This window comes from Macaca nemestrina, chromosome 9 (assembly GCF_043159975.1).
Source record: "Macaca nemestrina isolate mMacNem1 chromosome 9, mMacNem.hap1, whole genome shotgun sequence".
NCBI lineage: Eukaryota > Metazoa > Chordata > Mammalia > Primates > Cercopithecidae > Macaca > Macaca nemestrina.
This window is the reverse complement of record NC_092133.1, coordinates 119,548,597-119,568,751: the sequence shown is the minus strand read 5'-3', so window position 1 is coordinate 119,568,751 and position 20,155 is coordinate 119,548,597. Positions and strand designations below refer to the sequence as shown.

General features: G+C 43.3%; 1 protein-coding gene across 25 annotated transcripts in view; it reads left to right on the top strand.

Annotated features, from left to right (window-relative positions):
• Positions 1-20,155, top strand: part of LOC105480028 (KIAA1217 ortholog) — a 910,528-nt gene that overhangs the window by 731,553 nt on the left and 158,820 nt on the right. For all 25 annotated transcript variants that reach the window (XM_071070358.1, XM_071070357.1, XM_071070374.1 and 22 more), the window contains one exon: positions 10,411-10,609. In XM_071070358.1, the coding sequence (XP_070926459.1) occupies positions 10,411-10,609 (199 nt within the window). The remainder of the gene's footprint in view (positions 1-10,410; positions 10,610-20,155) is intronic.

The window sequence follows — 20,155 nt, the reverse complement described above, 5'->3', positions numbered from 1 at the left end:
CTTTATTTTCTTTAAATAGCTTTTATCTCATTCTGACTTTGGGGAGGAGTCAGAGAGCAGACAATTCGAGGTGGTATTTCAGTAGAGTTTATGTCATGTTACAGGTAAACCACAAGGCAGGCAGGTGGCAGATTGATGTCTAATCCTGGAGTTAAAAAGGCCACCCTGACTTCTGATCTGATAAGAACCCCTGTCTCCTCTGCAAGGCAACAGATTTAGCAGCTCCTCTAGGTGGAACCAAACCTCTTCAAGGGAAAAAAAAAGGAATACTGTATCATCTACAAACTATTAAGAGGTTGAAAGGTAGAAAATATCTAGGGGATCATAGAAAATTGCTAAAATTCCAAATTTACCTAGAATCAAATTTTAAGAGCCTTTAAATTAAATTACTGTAATGGTATCAGAACTACAGATGCGGAAGTCTTGTCTCTTTACAAGTTGGAGTGCAATTCGCATGTCTGAAATTGATTTGATGGCCTTGGCGCTTCTTTTTTAACTGTATCGCTTTATAGAATTGGAAGTTCTTATAATTCTGGATTCTTGCCAAATATTGCATGACATGAAAATGAAAACGTGTTTCCCTTCCCGTGTTTTCCCCATGCATTTGTGTTGTCATTTCAGCGACCATCTCTAACCACAAGTTCTTAAACCTAGAATCCAATCATACAGAATACACGAGAGAAGACAGGAATGGGCATGAATGCATTCAGGTCACCATAGACAGGAATCCTTCTGGATTCTAAATGTTTTATGGAAAAGTCTTCCCTTCCCTTCCTCTGATCTATTCTTTAAAAATATCATGACCTATTTAGCAATTCTCTGATTTGTAAAAACAACATATTCTTATTTTGGAGACATAAAGAAAGTATGTCACTCTTATCCCAAGCAGACTAACGCAGAACAGAAAATCCAACATGGCATATTCTCACTTGTAAGTGAGAGCTAAACACTGGCTACACATGGACATAAAGATGGCAACAATAGACACTGGGGACTACTGGAGCGGGGAGGCAGGAGGAGAGCAAAGGTTGAAAACCCATTGAATACTATGCTTGTTACCAAAACACCAGGGGTTTGGTCTATGTTCTACTGCTCACCAAACAGAAAGCCAATCACTGAGACAAGTACTGCCAAGGAAGAAGGCTTTAACCAGGTGCTGCAGCCAAGGAGACGGAAGCTCAGTCTCAACTCCATCTCCTTGACTGACTAAAACTAGGGGTTTATGTAGCAGGAGAGAAACATAAGAACATGTAAGAAAACAAGAACTGAGGAGGGGCAAAGAAACAATCATGATGAATGAGGGGTGTGGCATCTGGTCTGGTGATCTGGTGAGTTTCAGTTCTTGGATACTTTTTTGAGAGGCCTAAAGGTGTTGCCTGAGGAAGGAACTCAGATTAAACAAATACTAGTTTCCAGCTTTGAGACCAGAAGAGTCAATTTCTTGTTCCGTTTATCAAAAAGAATAATCTGTGGGACTACTGGGTCAGTTTCATGCTCACTACCTGGATGACAGGATCAATTGTACCCCAAACCTCAGCATTTTGCAATATACCCATGTAACAAACCTGCACACTAAAATAAATCTAAATCTAAAATAAAAGGTGAAATTATTAAAAAAGAAAGTACGTTACCCATTATGCCACCATCAAAAGAAAACTCATGCTTGTTTTTGGCTATATTGTGTCCAATTACTAAATTATACCCCAAAATTCCATTAAAACACCTTTATTATGATTGTGTAGTACTCTGGAGTACACATACATTGTAATTTGTTAACCAGCCTTCCAAATTGTTTCAAGATTTATTTATTCTATTAAAGATGTAATATGTACAGATTTGCTTCCTGACACTCCAGTACGAGAGCTACCACTTTTCCCAAATCAAACTAATCTATCCTGGCTTCAGCAATTATTGAGAAATTCATTCTCATCCTATTAAGGGGAGGCATTATCCCCTCACTTGGAGTCATAAGGAAATCTTGGGGAGCTTGTCCAATCCAATAAAACCAGGCCAGGGCCTCTGAGTCTCCTGGGACTCATAGTGAATTGCCTTCCATGCAGCCTGTTTGCAGCCAGATTTATGGGGACCTTTGCCAAGTATCCTAAGTGTGAGCACCTGGTTTCAGCCACTCTAAGCATGTCACATATCCACCCTCCCAGTTGTGGGTCACTTCTTGCAAATGGAATACAGGTCTTTCGAATTTGAAGAGCACCATCACCAGCCCTGACAACTGCCACCCTCTTCTTGGGTCTGAGAAGTCATCCACTCCCCTCTTCCTGCCTAATTAGGAACTTCCTCCTTTCCTCTTCTGGAGGCAAGTCCAGGTTTCTTTTCCAAATACCTTTACCTTCTCATCCCAGTTTAGGGAGAGAGTCTTCAGAGTGGCCTCTGTAGCATGGAGACACCATTAACAACCCTTCCCTGTGGGAAGACCTTAGAACTTAAAGGCTTGGCAGTTTCCCAGGAGGCGATGGCTAGGAATAGAAGTTCCATAACTTTTTTTGTTTGTTTCTGATAACCACAAGGACAAGGCAAATTAACAATACCTCAGAAGATGAATCTGACACACAGATAATACTCTATGGAGAGTATTTGCATAGTGTGGTGCTTCTTTAAACAATGAGGAACTACCCTTTTCTGCACAGAGGTGTCCTTGTCATTTATTTGTTTGCAGCTGTAGGAGGGCAGGGGGCTTTGCATGGTGACACTGGGTTAGCAGAGGGGTCCTGCCTGGCTCACTTCACTCCACACAGTGGATGCCTCCGTGCAGGGATGACTGTGGCTGGCTCTATATGAGCCACCCATGAGCACGGGGTACTAGGCATCACTGCCCTTTCATCTTTCCAATCTGATAATGAAATAATACACACAGAGAAGGAAAATGTGGAAACAAAAGATGCACTTGTACTTTGCCCAACTGCTGAATCATCTGATTTCCATCCAGAACAAATGCCATTCTGTTTTCACAGGTGAAAATCGTGAATAATGTCTGGGTACTCTGTGGATGGAAAAGGGAGAAAAGTGTTGAAATATTAGCCTTGAAGAAACAGGATATAAACTGAGTGTATCAAGGATATTTCATCAAAATAAATCCTAGAGAAAATGCTTCTCCTTTGTCCGAGTCAGGGAAGAGAAATACTAATTTTCAGACCTCAACTTAAGCTAGGAGAGACATGAGAATCTCAGATATGCACAGTTGGAAGCTGGCATTAAAACGGGGTTAGTGAATATAGATCTATCTTATTCTAAGGTCCAGAAGTTCCTGGTCACTAGTTAGTCTGGCACGTATCCACAAACTGCTCACATGCAGCATCCAGATGTCCACTAAATACTTGATTTTGTGTGTGTGTATATTGTACTGTAGATTAACAGCAGGACCCTCTAGTGCGTGCACCCAAGGTTTCTATTAAAAACAAAAGCAGGCCGGGCGCGGTGGCTCACGCCTGTAATCCCAGCACTTTGGGAGGCCGAGGCGGGCGGATCACAAGGTCAGGAGATCGAGACCACGGTGAAACCCCGTCTCTACTAAAAATACAAAAAATTAGCCGGGCGCGGTTGTGGGCGCCTGTAGTCCCAGCTACTCGGGAGGCTGAGGCAGGAGAATGGCGTGAACCCGGGAGGCGGAGCTTGCAGTGAGCCGAGATCGCGCCACTGCACTCCAGCCTGGGCGACAGAGCGAGACTCCGTCTCAAAAAAAAAATAAAAATAAAAATAAAAAATAAAAAATAAAAACAAAAGCTGCTGATTTGTTCTCTTCCACCACCATTTCTCTGAGTCTTTAATGCCAGACCCCCCCCCCAAAATTACAAGATCATAATAAAACTAACTACAGTTCTCTTCTCCACTTGTGTTGCAGTTCTCACACCCACCTGTTGTATTTTAGAATCATGGGGGTCTCAGTCTATTCCCCAGAGTGAGCATAATTGCAAGAATGGCACTGGGGAGATATTGACTCAGATTTTGCTTTTCTGTCCATAAGCCACAGAAGCTGTGGGAAGTTGCCAAGAAGCCATGCATAGCCAAGCCCTTCTGCTCTTTTTTAAATTTTGTATTCTTCTATTATTTTTTAGAGATAGGAGTCTTGTTCTTTCTCCCAGGCTGATGTGCAGTGGTGTCACCATAGCTCCCTGCAGCTTCGACCTCCTGGGCTCAAGCCATCCTCCTGCCTCAGCCTCCCCAGTAGCTGGAACTACACGTGTGCACCACCACACTGCTAATTTTTTAATTTTTTTGTAGAGACAGAGTCTCACTACGTTGCCCGTGCTGGTCTCGAACTCCTGGGCTCAAGCAATCCGCCTGCCTAGGCCTCTCAAAGTGCTGGGATTACAGGTGTGAGCCACTGTTCTAAACATACACCTGCTGTTGGTCACAGGACTCACCAGAGAATGGCAAGTGGACACTTGAAGGAAGAAAACCTCCGCTGATGCTGTCACCAGGGAAGGGTTTATGTAAGGATGGGAGGGAAGATGGAAGCCAGGTGTGCCCGATGGAGCTCCCTATCTTCCTTCCCACCCTTAGTCCTCAACCCAGCATGGACATTAAAGACTGGAAACCAGAAGGAGGGCAGAAAATGGGGGAAAAGGCAACTGCACTGTGGCTTGTAGAAAGGACTCTGTAAGCAAATTTAGAAGCGTAGAGCTTCTGTAGTGCCAGTTTGTTCATTTTCCTTTGGAGTACCACGAAGCAGGAATGGTAGAGAAAACCTAAAGCCTGTGGATGATTTATTTGTTAATTTAATATTTTGTTCCTGGAATTTTTAATAAGAGTACCTAGCAACTAGGATGTTCTCTTCAACTGAAATCAGAATTTTGACTAGGTTTAAGTTGAAAGATACACAAGTGAAAGAAAAGTGTCTGAATGTCATGATTAAATTAACCACATCATTTAATGAGTGCTAGGAATGAGTCATTCCAAATATATTTGCATGTGGAAAACTTCATTGTATTTTCAAATGCCCTGCGGCAAATTGGGCATTAATTAGGATGAAGTAAAACTTCATCACAGCGATGTTGATTTTTCTTTTCACAATAGAATGTAATCTGAAGCAAAGTGAATACCTTGGCTAGCCAGACACCCCACTGTTCCTGGCAATTAACATATTATGTAAAGCTACATTTGCAGGTTCCTTTTCAGGACCTCGGCATTTCAATTTAGGGTTTAAGGATCTGAAAACGGGAATGAAAAATACATCATCAATGCCTCTAGCTCTAACTTTCTTTTATCTTTGTTGTTATCTCCAAATCCAATAGCATTGCAAAGAATATAAATAAATTCAATCCCCCTCGCAAAACAGTGCACTTGGTGAACATTTCAGCAAATATTTGTTTATGATGTTAAAATGAAATCATGGCCATCTTTTAAAAATTAATGCTGTTCAACTATGTTGCATGCACTTGAGGACATAAATGCGGAAAGCCAGATCTTAGCACTACCTAGCTACGTATTTCTGTGGAGCAGGTGCTATAGGATAAATAATTCGAAGGCAATCTCAGTAAACTTTTTTTTCTGGGTGACGTGATCTTTTCTTCTTGTGTGATGTGTACTTAGAGTTAGAAAGTTTTGGTCCTGCAAGGGATCTGAGACACCAACTAGCTCAACCTCTGGCCTTACAGATGAGATAGCTGTGACTCAGTGAGGTTATACGTGGATCAGTTTTTGGCAGAAGCTGAACTAGAACTAGCATTCCCAGACTCCCGGTTAAATAAAAATTTGAGGCAGGGTGCAGTGGCTCACACCTGTAATCCTAGCACTTTGGCAGAACGAGATGAAAGGGTCGCTTAAGCTTAGGAGTTTGAGACCAGCCTGGGCAACAAAGTGAGACCTCGTCTACTGAAAATTTAAAAAATGAACTGTGCATGATGGTACAGACCTGTAGTCCCAGCTACTCAGGAGGCTGAGGTGGGAGGATTGCTTGAGCCTGGGAGATCGAGGCTGCAGTGAGCCATAATCTCACCACTGCACTCCAGCCTGGGCAACAGAGACCCTGTCTGACTGACTGAATAAATTAATGACCAACCAATCTTACCACTGGTGTCAACTCTGGAGTACACCACACGTGATCTTTGCTCTTTTCATTTGGTAGAATTTCAGAGCAAGCTGCTTTTTCTATTTTCTTTCTTTCTTTTCTTTTTTTTTTTTTTTTTTTTTTGAGACAGTCTCGCTCTGTCGCCCAGGCTGGAGTGCAGTGGCACGATCTTCGCTCACTGCAATCTCCACCTCCCGGGTTCACACCATTCTCCTGCCTCAGCCTCCCAGGTAGCTGGGACTACAGGTGCCCACCACCATGCCTGGCTAATTTTTTGTATTTTTAGTAGAGATGAGGTTTCACCGTGTTAGCCAGGATGGTCTTGATCTCCTGAACTCGTGATCCACCCACCTCGTCCTCCCAAAGTGCTGGGATTACAGGCGTGAGCCACCGCACCCATCCCGCTTTTTCTATTTTCTCAGTGATAACCCATAGTATGAGGTTACAGGGAAGGTTAAAGAAGATTACCACATGACAGTTACTTGGTACAGAGCAGCGGGCACCTAATATGTTGAGTCCTTTATTTCTTCCCTCATCCTTTCATTAGGAAGAGAATATTTCTAGAGGGTGAATCACAGATGCAGAAGAGGAGAGAGCTGCATTGAGTCAATTACACCAGCATGTCTTGGTGACAGAGAGTCTCCTTTGAAGAAGAGAAGACTAGAAAGGACCAGTGGGGTTCAGGTGGCCTGACTATACAGACCACCCCCTTCCTGCATGACCCCAAAGGGCTTACTGTTTGGGTTCCCAGGTTTGGGGTTGCCTAATGATTGGGGAAGTCTTTACAAGGTTGTGATGGAAACAGGGATCTCCATGGAGCAAGGAGGAAAATCCAGTCTTATGGACCCTTGAGTCCTGCTCACGTGGCTCAGAGAATATTCCCATCATCCTCTGCTTCCCCCTCAGTTAGGAGGCGCTCTCCACTCAGTAGCTTAGGGTAGCAGCTTCAAACACCAAGCTGTAGGCCATGCATGACTGAGAAAAGTTTTCACTGAAGGCAAAATGAGAATGCTAACTCCAACAAAAAGAATTTTTCACTAGATCAAACCTGAAATTGTGGTTGTTTCCCCTTTTTTTGGCATTAAAGTATCTTTTCTTTCTTATGGTAAAAAAATCATACCACAGAGAGTAAGATTTCTTTAATGCCTCTTATTTTGCTAAATAAAATCAACATTCCTGTATGTAACCCCTCATAAATTTGGGGGGAATTTTTTTTTTTTAGAAATTTTCATCTATGAAATATAAAATGATGGGAAGTATTATTATGGAAACAAGCTCCAGAGAGTTTAGCTTTCTCCATGGTTCTTACTAATATGAATATGTGAACATCGTAGCGGCTTAGCCAGGAGGAACCATTAGAATTGGTGTTGGTCAGTGGTGGCTTGCTTGCAAGGCAAAGAGCTATCCCAAACTAGTGCAAGAACAAAAATTGAATTAATTGAATAAATTAATTGGAAGGACCCCACAATGTACTGGAAACGGAAAGTGAGAAGCCCAGGAGACCCCACATGACTGCTGTCTTATCCTTTGCGCTCTCTGAAGATCATGGGGGTCTCACATCTCTATTTTTTAATACAGATTTGCTTTATTTTTTTCTCTGCCCTTTTTCTCTGTTTCACTTTCCCTGCCCATTTTAACCACAGCTTCAAGTTGAAAACTAAGTTGTTTCAAGTTCTCCCTAGACATTGACTAATAGATCCTCTGTCCCAGATCTAAATTTACAGGGGAGAGAATTTAATTGGACCAACTAAGTTCAGGTGGCTACTTCTTGACCCAATCAGGAAAGACATTTCCAGGGGTGAGAATTTGATTGATCCAACTAAGATCAGGTGACTACTGTTTAGTCCAATCAGGAAAGACCAGGCTGGAGTGGGTGGCCCTGCGCTTTATTGCTCAGTTCAGAGCAACCCTTGCACCTCCCTCTTCTCTCCCGATGCCCCTTTAAATTCAGCAGTTACTGCCCCAAACTCCTTCTGCACTCAGGGTGATGCACCTCTTCATTCTTCTTGTCCATCTATTGCATATACATTATCTTTTGCCCCCATATAGACCTTATTATATGCTTGACGAGCTCAAGAACTTTTATCTCTGGTGCACTTTTACCCATGGTGCCTAGCACTGTTCCAAAATGCTATTTTGACTTTTTTTTTTTTTTCCCAGCATATCAGATCACAGGGTATTTGGCACAAGTGTCAGCAATTTCCATTGTCTTTTCTCTGAACTAAATGATGTCTCAGCAGCAAGCTGGCATCAGAGGGGAGGGTACTGCATGTGAGGAGACTGCTAATATGTAGTGATCGTTTTCAGTGAGAACGTGAATAAGAACAGCAACGAAAAGAGGAGTTTACATTTGGAGCTAAATAGTTATGTATAGGAAGTGAGGGAGGAAAATATATAGCCCTACATCTTTGATTTTTCTACTTACCTACCACTACGATGACCCTGAACAAGAAACAGATTTGATTTTGATTTTCTTCAAGGATTATTACCTTCTGCAATGGAAAATGACAACTCATCAAATGTATTGTTTCTGCCGTGAGCTACAAAGATGACCATACAGCAGAGGTTATAAATGTAGCCATGTTGCTTAAAGTAATATTATTTCTTGGCTATTTTGCTAAACTGAATCTATCTTCTTTTTTTAAAAAAAATGTCAGGGATGAGGACATCATACCTTGATATTCTGCTGAGCATGGTAAAGAGGAAGCTACTTCACTGAGGACCACATGAATTTGTCTAAATCTTGGTGAACTGGGCAGTGATTTAGGGATAATTTTCCTGGCCAAATACTTGTAATGTGTGTCAAAGCCAGATCCCCATAACAGAAGCGGACTTTGTAAAAAATAAATCTAGGAATACACCACTTTGGGGATTTGCACAGAAAAATTAACCAAAGGAGACAATCTGACTGTTAATGCATGTTCCTTCTGGTCATGATATTGGCATGTAATCTGAGCTGAGTTTCCTGTGGAACACCCAGTCATCTTGAAGCCTCATCCCTTAAGAAACACAGGGTGGAAGGTACTGACCTTATCCCTGCTTTCCTCTATGGGAAGGTCCTGAGAGGCGCATGGGAAGGTGTGATTGTCTGGATAATACAATTGATGCTGTTGAGAGGGGTCTTCTTGTACTTTTAGCAAGAAGCTGCTTATCCGATTCTCAAAGGGTACTGCCAGAGTATCGGGCACACCTTGGGCATCCATGAAAGAAATCTGTAGCCCAAACCTCGAGGCCGGACTGGCTAAATAATTGTCAGCGTACCTTGTTCAAAAATCATTAATAAGGCCGGGCATGGTGGCTCGCACCTTGGAATCCCAGCACTTTGGGAGGCTAAGGCAGGTGGATCACCTGAGGTCAAGAGTTCGAGACCAGCCTGGCCAATGTGGCAAAACCCCATCTCTACTAAAAATACAAAAATTAGCTGCACATGGTGGCACATGCCTGTAATCCCAGCTACTTGGGAGGTTGAGGCAGGAGAACTGGTTGAACCCAGGAGGTGGAGGTTGCGGTGAGCCAAGATGGCGCCATTGCACTCTAGCCTGGGCAACAAGAGTGAAACTCCATCTCAGAAAAATGAAATGAAATGAAATGAAATAAAATACAATAAAATAAAATAAATATCTCCCTCGCAATGTGAGTTTACTGATTGTGGAAACAGTCTTGGTATGAGACTCTTAAGGGCCAGTTGTGTACAATTTACTCTGGTATGAGTACCTCATCCATCTTGGGTGCATAGAAAAGTATACGGTCCCCTCTGTTGTGAAAGCACTGTTAGAATTTGTCTGGCAAATTGTTTGCTATCGCTTTCCTATAATGTGACTTCTCCTAAACCCCCTGTTCAAAATGGACCACATAAGTCAAATAATAAAAATCTTAATGGAGACTAGGTGCGGCAGGTCACGCCTGTAATCCTAGCACTTTGGGAGGCCAAGGCAGGTGGATCACATGAGGTCAGGAGTTCAAGAGTACTCAAAGTACTCAAAGCCTGGCCAACATGGTGAAACCCCATCTCTGCTAAAAATACAAAAATTAGCCAGGCATGTTGGAGCGCACCTGTAGTCCCAGCTATTCAGGAGGCTGAGGCACGAGAATTGCTTGAACCCAGGAGGCGGAGGTTGTAGTGAGTTGAGATCATGCCACTGCACTCTGGCAATCAATCAATCAATCAATACAATGGAACACTTAAGGGCAATGTTATTTTCCGGTAATTTTCACAACTGATACTTTGACCCACTAGGTCTTTAGTTTTCTCTATCTAACCCTTCTGATGAACTTTTCCCCCTTGCCATATTATTTTTCCAGATTAATAGAGATGGCATTGGACATATTTTCAACATGATTAATAATAGTCTATTTTCCCACTTTCTTTAAAATGTCTTTTGCAGACAAGGAGCCCCAAACTGTCTCACAGTCCTCAACCACCCAGTCTGGGTGACCCGGTCGAGCATTTATCAGAGACGTCCGCTGATTCTTTGGAAGCCATGTCTGAGGGGGATGCTCCAACCCCTTTTTCCAGAGGCAGCCGGACTCGCGCGAGCCTTCCCGTGGTGAGGTCAACCAACCAGACGAAAGAAAGATCTCTGGGTAAGCTTTAGAAGGCAGTTTCTGATGCCCTTTTCTTACTGAATGCGTGTCTTGTTATACTTCTGAACCTATACCCTTTCATTCAACATTCATTTGATATTGATTTGCAAATACTGTAGTACTGGGAAACTTCATTGGTTTAATATCAAGCATTGAGGATTTGCCTGATGGGTAATCAGATCAAGTGCAAGCTGGCTTTGAGTATGGGCACATTCAGAAGTGGTTGGGATTAGTAATTCAAGCCAAGGGGCTAGTAGTATTTTACCTATGTTCCTGCTACTATACAGCAGGAGTCCCCAGTCCCCAGGCCATGGACCACTACCAGTCCTGTGGCCCGTTAGGAACCAGACCACACAGCAAGAGGTGAGCAGAGGATGAGCGAGGGTTACTGCCTGAGCTCCGCCTCCTGTCAGATCAACTGTGGCATCAGCTTCTCATAGGAACTGAACCCTATTGTGAACTGCACGAGTGAGGGATCCAGGTTGCATGTTCTTATGAGAATCTAACTAATGCCTGATGATCCGAGATGGAACAGTTTCATCCCGAAACCATTAGTGGAAAATTGTCTTTCACGAAACCAGTCCCTGGTGCCAAAAAAATTGGGGACCACTGGTCTACAGTAAATTGTGAGGAACTGGCCACAGAATGATCCTCTTGTCACTTTGCAAACCTCTTCTCCAGTCCCAGAAGCCAGGACTTGGCATTTTTACCCAGTGCTGTGGGTTTCCACCAGCCCTGCTGCACCTATCTGGTAATTCAGTGGAGGAGATGAGTGGCTCCAGGACAAAAAGGGACAACATGGCCAGCATCTCCGTGACTATTCATAAGAACCTTGAACACGAGGCTGTTTCCACTACCGCGTGAAAGGATAGAGGGGCTTGGTGTGTGTAGTACACAGCTTTTCTGAAAGGTAGAAGGATTCTTTTTATGCTTTTACCACATATCATTTCCTTTTTTTGTGTTGGAAGTTCACTTTCTATCTTGCTTGGCTTTTTAAATTTCTTTTTCTTTTTTTTTTTTTTTTTTTTTTTTTTTTTTTGGCCCTTTAACAAAATAGACAAGTCGTGAGGATTTGGACCTCTCTGTCAACTGGGCAGATGTTTCTTATGCTTCACTGCCATGTTAAGGTTCTGATTTGGGTACCTGTGTTTACAAACAGATGGGCTTGGGGCTAAGAAGGGACAGGAAAAGGGTCAACATGCAAAAGCCTTCAGAGTCTGGCGCATGCAAAAGACAGCTGAACTCCGCCATGTAAAACTGAGCAAATGCCTTGCTGGGAGGAGAAGAAAGAAGAAGATAGATATGAGAGAAGGTGTCCTGATTTTGTTTTCTTAGCTGCAGATAATGACACAAGCAGACTGGATTCAGACATTGTCCTAGCTGTCCTAAAAGAAACCTGACCGGGCGCGGTGGCTCACGCCTGTAATCCCAGCACTTTGGGAGGCCAAGGTGGGTGGATCACGAGGTCAGGAGATTGAGACCATCCTGGCTAACACGGTGAAACCCCATCTCCAGTAAAAATACAAAAAATTAGCCAGGCGTGGTGGCAGGCGCCTGTAGTCCCAGCCACTCAGGAGGCTGAGACCGGAGAATGGCGTGAACCTGGGAAACAGAGCTTGCAGTAAGCCAAGATCGTGCCACTGCACTCTAGCCTGGGCAACAGAGCAAGACTCCATCAAAAAAAAACACACCCACAACTTTGTTATTATTTGTGTTATCAATGTGAATATTTAACATTAAATTTTGTGTACTTGATCTTAGTAATCTAAGGTCCTCGTTGTGTAAATGAGAGAAGACCACAGAAAATGTGCTTTTTGTTGATGGGTGTGTTTGCTTGTTTGAGCTCACACAGTTAATTAAATGGCAGCAGTGGGAAGTGCAGGGCTTCAGTTCCCATTAACATCATCTTACAAATGAAGGGACAAGGACACACACAGGAGGGACACACCCAAGGAGCATCATGGGCCAAGACAGTGTCAAGATGACACAGGCTTCCACACCATTACCAGGCTGGGGTTTTCTTTCTGGATTCAAGAAATTTGTGGCTTCTTTTTTTTTTTTTTTTTTCTTGAGACAGAGTTTTGCTCTGTCACCCAGGCTGGAGTGCAGTGGCATGATCATGACTCACTACAGCCTCGACGTCCCAGGTTCAAGGGATCCTCCCATCTCAGCCTTCTGAGTAGATGGGACGACAGGCACGCACCCAGACACCTGACTAATTTTTTATTTTTTGTAGAGGCAGGGTCTCACTATGTTGCCCAGGCTGGTCTGGAACTCCTGGACTCAAGTAATCCTCCCACCTCGACCTCACAAAATGCTGGGATTATAGGCATAAGCCAGCACGCCTGGCCTGAAACTTGTGCTTTCTTAACTCCACTCACACTTAGGAGCCAGGCAAGGAACGGGATTTCTCCTTTGTGCTTGAAGGAAATGAGTGAAGCTCAGGTCTCTGTAAAGATAACCTCGGCTTTGCAAACCAAAATGAAGATAAGAATAAATGCCTCTCCGCCTCCCCCCATACCTGGGGAACTTTGACTCTGTCGGATAATGGATCTTTTGTCTTAAAGGAAGGAATTTCCTCTGCAGCCAAGAACGGTTGGCAGTGCAGGTTGAGACTTGCTAGGTTCAGGAACCAAGCCTTGGGGCAGAGAGACTGCAGGAGCTAAGGCCGGCTTGCCCAAGGAATGGCTGAGGGTGGCGGGTGTTTTTGCACAGGGGTGGCCACGCTTCTGCAAATTGCTCCGTTTTACTCAGCATCCTTTGCTGTAGAGTGCCGGTGTGCTGTCACAGCAGGCTGAAAAATGCATCTGACCTGTTTATTCTGCCCTCCCTGTGAGGGGCTTTTTGACCTGTCATTTTTCACTGCTCCTGGATAGAAACAAAGGAACACAGTAAGAGGAGAGGAGAGAAATGAGCAGTTTCTTGCCAACGCGAAGGGAAGCTCTGGTTCCAGAAAATGAGGCTGGCACTGGGCCAGCTGGGTTGATGTTGCCCTTGACCGCCTCTTTGTGGCCGATTGAGGAATGTCCCCCAAGCCGCACCTGGCCCTTATGGCGTAATCCAGTTGAACCTGGACGGGAAATAGAAAGGAAAATGTGAGTCACAGCAAGTGCAAATGCAGTCTCCCTCCCAGAGGCCTTGCTCAGCTTAGTCTTTGGGAAACTCCCCGCCTCCTGGCCTTATTTAACACACAGACGCACGGGTTCCTGGGATAAACAGTGCTCCCCAGAGAGCCCCGGCCATGAGCAGGGGTGTCTCCCAGCACCTGGGTGGCCCAGAAGCACAGCTGCAACTCTATGGGGCCTCAGATATGCAGACTGGATACTTTGAACTGTAACCCCCTGGAAACCCACTGTTGATGCCATCTGGAAGCCCTGGGTGTCTTTTGGGATCTGTACCTTGTCACTTTATCTCAATCCACATAGAGTTTTAAGTTCTCCCATGAAGCCCTGTTGATCTTGCCTTTGTTTAAAATGTTGATGGTTTGTTCATCATGGATTTTTTTTTATCATTTTATTTTTTGAGAGCAACTTTTTAGGTTTGTAACAAGATCAAGGAGAAAATACAGACAGTTCCCATACACCCTTGGCCTCCACGCATGCACAGCCCCCACCTTGATCAGCATCCCCTACTAAAGTGGTACATTTGTTACGGTCAATGAAATGAGACCAACACATTGATATCACCCAGAGTCCATAGTTTACTTTGGGGTTCACTCTTGGTGTTGTGCATTCTGTGGATTTGAACAAAGGTCATGACGTGTATCCACCATTATAGTATTATACAGAATGGTTTCACTTGCCCTAAAAATCCTCTGTGCTCTGCCTATTCATCCCTTCCTCCTGGCTAACCACTCACCAACTGCTCATCTTTTCATTGTCTCCATAGTTTTGCCTTTTACAGAATGTCTTGTAGTTGGAATCCCATGGCATGTAGCCTTTTCATATTGGCTTCTTCCACTTAATAATATGCATTTATGTTTTCTCCATATATTTTTATGGTTGGATAGCTCATTTCTTTTTCACATCTGAATAATCTGTTTTTGTGTTGTGTTGTGTTGTGTTATGTTGTGTTTTGAGACAAGGTCTCATTCTGTCACCCAGGCTGGAGTGCAGTGGTGCAATCACAACTCACTGCAGCCTCAACTTGAGGCATAGATGAGTCTCCCACCTCAGCTTCCTGAATAGCTGGGACTACAGACATGTGCCACCATGCCTGGCTAAGTTTTTTGTACATACAGGGTTTCATCTTATTACCCAGGGTGGTCTCGAACTCCTGGGCTCAAGCAGTCTGCCCACCTCTGCCTCCCAAAGTGCTGGGATTACAGGTGTGAACTACCACGCCCAGCCTGAATAATATTCTATAGTCTGGATATACTACAGTTTATTTGTCTATTCACCTTCCAAAGGATATTGTGGTTGCTTCCAAGTCTTGCCAATTATAAATAATGCTCTATAAACATTCACGTGCAGGTATTTGTGTGAACATACATTGCAGTTCCTCTGGGTAGATACCAAGGAACATGATTGCTGGATTACCTGGGAGGCTGCTATTTAGTTTTGTTTTGTCATGGGTTATTGCATTAATTTTGCTTTTTTAAAATATTGCACAAAGACATTCTTTATCATGGTAACTGAGCTTTTGGGAGATCCTTAAATTTTGCACTGGAAGTATGTGCCTTGCTGACCTCACCCCAGTGCCGGCCCCTCATGTCACCCCAGGCGCATCAGATACTGTTACTGCCAGTCCCCAGCCACAGGGCCTGGAGGAAGGAGAGTGAGGAAAGCCCAGCTCCCGGCCTGTACTCTGGCGCGTGGTGCCACAGTTTGTCACTGGAGTCCTTCCCCAGCTCAGGCAGCACAGAAAGGCACCTTGAGGGTGGAGCCAGGACAAGATGAAATCCTCACACCACTCCGGCTCCTGAGAAGGGAGGAAACCTTCCCTCACTTCATTCTGCCTGTGCCTGGAGATAAACCTGCCTGACTCTTAGTGTCTCCACTTGAATAATTTCTCATTTCTATTGCTTCAGTGTATTTGGGGGCTGGGAGAAATGCAGGAAGGCTGAGCATGGTGCATTTCGCAGATGCTGTTAGAAGACATGCAAGAGAGAGAATGGGGAACAGTGGCCATGTTTTGGACCCGTCATATACATCACTGGTGTCTGTGTAATGGTCTCTCTTGGGTGCTGTCCTGGGATGCAAGGTGTCTACTTCTCATTTGAGAGAAGCATTTTACCATTCAGACAGAGCCAAGTGACAGCAACACAGAAGTCCTTTCTGAGGCTGAGAGCCTAGAAATTTACAAAGAAGAAAGGTAAAGAAAGAAATTGATGGGTTCAGCAGCACGGACTCACCCCATCGCCAGGTTCCAACAACCTATCGTGTCTAAATCTCTACTTCCACAGTGGTTGGTTCCCTGCCCTTTCCTCTCATCCAGAGCAAATTCTTTTCAATGGAATTTATGCCACTTCTCCTTTACTCTCTCTTCAGTGAAAACAGAGAAGACCAGGAGAAAGGAAGACTAAAAAGTAAAATGAAAACCGCCTTCCAATAGAATTTGGTTGCAGAAATAATTTCCGTGAAAAATGGTCCTGCTGATATTAGGTCTGGAGTCTTAATGATGGAGTAGTTTCCTTTTAATCATGGTGCTGTCTTAGAAATGCCTGTCTGGAATGTGACCATGGGCGGGGGCTGGTGTCTGGCCGCTGCGTAGTCGGCCTTCGGGGAAAGGGTAGCCACAAGATGTTCCCACTCTTCTGTGAGCCCTCAGGAATTTGAAAATAAAACTCATGTGAAAACAGGAACAACAGCAGCAACTTCTTGATGCAGACAGATTCCTTTATTGACCATATTCTGAATGCATGACTTTAGAAAAGAGACCTCACTGACCAGCCCAGCAGCCAGAGGTGTTCCCATTTCCATAACAAACTGCCTCTGAAACACTCAGACTGAAAAATCAAAAATGATCTTAAATGGCATAGGAGGATTTTAGACTGGTTAGAGGGGGAAGTCCCCCGGCGGGGTGCATTATTGAACATCTATGTGGCTGTTCTTTCATTCCAACATGATTAACTTTGAGGCTTATCATTCCCTATGGGAATTTAAGGAAAAGAAGTCTCATAATTGCCAGAATCTTCCATCCTGTGTACATGCAAGGCTGAGTAGGAAATCAGGGCAAAGGAATTGAGGAATTGTCTATCTCTAAAGATGAAAACAAAGGAGGAAACAACTGTAAGACTAATGTGAGACTGTCTGAATGTGAACAGTTATTTCTTGAATATTCAAAGATTTATTTATTTATTTATTTTAGAGACAGGGTCTTGCTCTGTTGCCCAGGCTGGAGTACAGTGCCACAAACAAAACTCACTGCAGCCTTGAACTCCTTGACTCAAGCAATCCTCCCACCTCATCCTTCTGAGTAGCTGGGACTACAAGTGTACACCACCATGCCCAGCTAATTTTTCTGTTTTTAATTTTTTTTAGAAACGGAGTCTCACTGTGTTTTCTTCTGGTCTCAAACTCCTAACCTCAAGTGATCTTCCCACATTGGCCTCCTAAAATGCTGGGATTACAGGCATGGGCCATGGCACCTGGCCCAAAAGATAAATGAATTTTAAAGAAATAAAAAGAACTATTGCTCTGTAGAGTAAGTGAGGCCAGGCGCGGTGGCTCATGCCTGTAATCCCAGCACTTTGGGAGGCTGAGACCGGTGGATCACAAGGTCAGGAGATCAAGACCATCCTGGTTAACGCAGTGAAACCCCGTCTCTACTAAAAATACAAAAAAATTAGCCGGGTGTGGTGGCAGGCACCTGTATTCCCAGCTACTCGGGAGGCTGAGGCAGCAGAATGGCATGAACCCAGGAGGTGGAGCTTGCAGTGAGCCAAGATCGCGCCACTGCACTCCAGCCTGGGTAACAGAAAGAGACTCTGTCTCAAAAAAAAAAAAAAAAAAAAAAAGAGTAAGTGAAGCATTTATTAAATTTGTTTTTCTAAGGGCTTGTAGTGATTGAAAGGTAACACTGTAAAAACAAAAACTTGCAGTAGAGAATTTCATAGCAGGTCAGTAAGTTCATGGTCAGGCTCTTAGGCTGCTAGCATAGAAAATGTCAGAGCAGGCAGAGATACAACAAAAAAAGAGAATTTTAGACCAATATCCCTGATGAACATCGATGCAAAAATCCTCAATAAAATACTGGCAAACCGAATCCAGCAGCACATCAAAAAGCTTATCCACACGATCAAGTTGGCTTCATCCCTGGGATGCAAGGCTGGTTCAACATATGCAAATCAATAAACGTAATCCATCAAATAAACAGAACCAAAGAGAAAAACCACATGATTATCTCAATAGACGCAGAAAAGGCCTTTGGCAAAATGCAATAGCCCTTCATGCTAAAAACTCTCAAAAACGAGATATTGATGGGACATATCTCAAAATAATAAGAGCTATTTATGACAAACTCACAGCCAATATCATACTGAATGGGCAAAAAACAGAAGCATTCCCTTTGAAAACTGGCACAATGCAGGGATGCCTTCTCTCACCACTCCTATTCAACATAGTGTTGGAAGTTCTGGCCAGGGCAATTAGGCAAGAGAAAGAAATCAAGGATGTTTGGTTAGGAAAGAAGAAATCAAATTGTCCCTGTTTGCAGATGACATGATTGTATATTTAGAAAACCCCATCATCTCAGCCCCAAATCTCCTTAAGCTGATAAGCACCTTCAGCAAAGTCTCAGGATACAAAACCAATGTGCAAAAATCACAAGCATTCTTATATACCAATAACGGCAAACAGAGAGCCAAACTATGAGTGAACTCTCACTCACAATTGCTTCAAAGAGAATAAAATACCTAGGAATCCAACTTACAAAGGATGTGAAGGACTTCTTCAAGGAGAACTATAAATGACTGCTCAACGAAACAAAAGAGGACACAAACAAATGGAACAACATTCTATTTTCATGGATAGGAAGAATCAATATTGTGAAAGTGGCCATCCTGCCCAAGGTAATTTTTAGATTCAATGCCATCCCCATCAAGCTACCAATGACTTTCTTCACAGAATTGGAAAAAACTACTTTAAAGTTCATATGAAACCAAAAAAGAGCCCGCATTGCCAAGACAATCCTAAGCCAAAAGAACAAAGCTGGAGGCATCATGCTACCTGACTTCAAACTACACTACAAGGCTACAGTAACCAAAGCAGCATGGTACTGGTACCAAAACAGAGATATAGACCAATGGAACAGAACAGAGCCCTCAGAAATAATACCACACATCTACAACCATCTCATCTTTGACAAACCTGACAAAAACAAGCAATGGGGAAAGGATTCCCTGTTTAATAAATGGTGCTGGGAAAACTGGCTAGCCATATGTAGAAAGCTGAAACTGTATCCCTTCCTTACACCTTTTACAAAAATTAATTCAAGATGGATTAAAGACTTAAATGTTAGACCTAAAACCATAAAAACCCTAGAAGAAAACCTAGGCAATCCCATTCAGGATGTAGGCATGGGCGAGGACTTCATGTCTAAAATACCAAAAGCAATGGCAACAAAAGCCAAAATAGACAAATGGGATCTAGTTAAACTAAAGAGCTTCTGCACAGCAAAAGAAACTACCATCAGAGTGAACAGGCAACCTACAGAATGGGAAATTTTTTTTTACAATCTACCCATCTGACAAAGGGCTAATATCCAGAATCTACAAAGAACTTAAACAAATTTACAAGAAAAAAATCAACCCCATCAAAAAGTGGGCAAAGGATATGAACAGACACTTCTCAAAAGAAGACATTTATGCAGCCAACAGACACATGAAAAAATGCTCATCATCACTGGCCATCAGAGAAATGCAAATCAAAACCACAATGAGATACCATCTCACACCAGTTAGAATGGTGATTATTAAAAAGTTAGGAAACAACAAGTGCTGGAGAGGATGTGGAGAAATAGGAACACTTTTACACTGTTGAGGGGAGTGTAAACTAGTTCAACCATTGTGGAAGACAGTGTGGCGATTCCTCAAGGATCTAGAACTAGAAATACCATTTGACTCAGCCATCCCATTACTGGGTATATACCCAAAGGATTATAAATCATGCTGCTATAAAGACACATGCACACGTATGTTTACTGCAGCACTATTCACAATACCAAAGACTTGAAACCAACCCAAATGTCCATCAATGACAGACTGGACTAAGAAAATGTGGCACATATATACCATGGAATACTATGCAGCCATAAAAAAGGATGGGTTCATGTCCTTTGTAGGGACATGGCTGAAGCTGGAAACCATCATTCTGAGCAAACTATCACAAGGACAGAAAACCAAACGTCGCATGTTCTCACTCATAGGTGGGAATTGAACAGTGAGATCACTTGGACACAGGGTGGGGAACATCACCCACTGGGGTCTGTTGTGGGGTGGGGGGATGGGGTAGGGATAGCATTAGGAGATATACCTAATGTAAATGACAAGTTAATGGGTACAGCACACCAACATGGCACATGTATACATATGTAACAAACCTGCAC